This window comes from Corythoichthys intestinalis, chromosome 3, assembly GCF_030265065.1.
Source record: "Corythoichthys intestinalis isolate RoL2023-P3 chromosome 3, ASM3026506v1, whole genome shotgun sequence".
NCBI classification, from domain to species: domain Eukaryota; kingdom Metazoa; phylum Chordata; class Actinopteri; order Syngnathiformes; family Syngnathidae; genus Corythoichthys; species Corythoichthys intestinalis.
Genome location: NC_080397.1, coordinates 29397720 through 29399691, shown reverse-complemented (window position 1 = coordinate 29399691; position 1972 = coordinate 29397720). Strand labels below are relative to the sequence as shown.

Sequence of the window (1972 nt, the reverse complement as noted above, 5' to 3'; positions counted from 1 at the left end):
GCTTGGGAGCTGAAACTTCAAAGCGCTGCATGCGTCAATCACCGTTTAACTTATTAAACAGTTGCTGTGGCAACTCATTGCGTGTGAGTAACTTGAGCGGATTTTAGTGGACTCACTCAATGAAGTGTTTAATAAAGACAAGCATTTTTCTACTTTATTCTTGTTTCAAAATAATGGTACAGTAACATGTTTATAACTTATAATTATTAAATTTGAAGTGCTTAAAACCCATTTATTAAAATATGTACATGTTTTTTTTTTTTATTATACTTTGAGAAAAAAGTGGGAAAAAAACATGCACTACTTCACGGTTTTTCACATATCGCAGCGGGTTCTAGTCCCTATTAACCGCGAAAAACGAGGGCAGGTTCTTATGACTTTATCCCTGAAATCTTCACATAGCTTAGGTCAGCTCTATGAGAGTCACCCTTTTACTAATGATCAAGATATGTTACAGCATTCCTGGCATGTCTTCTCAAGATCATTATTTTTCATTCAGCAGCTTTGCCAAGAGGTATTGAGTAAAGTTCAATTAAAGTTAACCTACTGGCTCCCAATAACGGCGCTTGACGTCCAATCCATATGAAGTGGAAGTGATGGCAGCGAATGAACGCATGTTCACCTCGCACTTCAAATGGATTGAGCGTCCGCTCTTAATAAACTCATTTCAATTAACAGCAGAAGATGTTAATTTAGCTACATTCGCCTTACGTAACAATACGAATGTTTTCTGGTACTAATACTACAATTTTAATCTCGTAGTAATCTCGTAGTCCTACATTTTTTTTCTCATTCTTTGGCACTAATACTCCGTCATAATGTGAGTTTTTTTTCCCCGTCTGCCGTTGAGCAAGAATGTGTTGGCCGATGTGATGTGGGCGTGTCCCACAGACGACTAAAGTATAAAATGCCGCTTTTGTGCCTTTCGTCTCCACACCACATTCGCTTGAAGGCGTAAACTTTTGAACTCAAAGACACAAAGAAAGGAAAAGCGACAAAATGTACTCGACGAGCTCCACGATGGTTCTTCACAGACGTGAAGATTTATTAGGCCGGCGGGGGACGCAGCCGGAGGTGTTCACGTTCGAGCACATTCCGGAGGTCATGAGCTCGACGGCGCCAACCCGGCCGAAGAAGCGCTGCACCCGGGTCATGTACCCCGCCAAGGTCCGCATGCACCTTCCGCCTCCGGAGAAGAGCGCGGCCAAACGTTGCTTGCTTCTCCTGCTCCTGGTCCTCCTGTGGCAGATCTACACGGAGGACCCGTGCGTCGAGACGCCGACCGGGACCGGCCACAACGCGGGTGACTACCAGGGCTTCCCGACCGGGGGCTCCGGCGACGCTGCTCCAGAGATGGCCTCCTCGGTTGTCCGCGGGGCGGAAGCTCCGGCCGAAGACTCCGCCGTCGCCGGGCGCACGGGAAACACCATGGTGGCCTTGCTCGTCTACCACCGCCTGGGCGCTGACAACTAAAGCGGCACGAGAGCCGAAAGAATGCCGAAAGCATACTGAGCTTGAAGGAGCCGAGTCGAGCGGAGCGGAGGGCAGCGGTACACCGGCAAAGCTGTGGCCCGGGAAGAAGCTCCGTGCGCCGGCGGCTTGATGGCCGTCGGGAGCCCGCTGTGGCCTGGAGGCGGGACGCCGCCTACAAGTCCGAGAACTGTGAACTCTTACCAGAAACTTGAATTCATCGTTGACTGCACTTCAAAAACTGACTGTTGTCCTGTCTTATTTATTTATTATAATTAATATTATATGTTATTTGCTATTTATTGAACAACACTTTTAATAAAAAAAATGGAAATGATGGAAATGTCTGAGCCTCTTTTGTTTACATTTATCCATGTTTTGATGGACTACTTGCATTTTTTCCGAACTGTTTGGTGGCAAAACAAATTTCCAGTGGCAAAATGTAAAGTACACCACCCATATTTTTAGTTTATCATTCGAGGCACTCTGAGAGTGGAAATTT

General features: G+C 46.3%; 1 protein-coding gene across 1 annotated transcript; it reads left to right on the top strand.

The window, feature by feature from the left end:
• The first annotated feature begins 922 nt into the window (after window positions 1-922).
• ier3 (immediate early response 3) lies at window positions 923-1807 on the top strand. Its single transcript, XM_057832461.1, has one exon. The coding sequence runs from the start codon at window positions 1000-1002 to the stop codon at window positions 1471-1473; it is 474 nt and encodes a 157-aa protein (XP_057688444.1). The 5' UTR covers window positions 923-999; the 3' UTR covers window positions 1474-1807.
• Window positions 1808-1972: the final 165 nt, after the last annotated feature.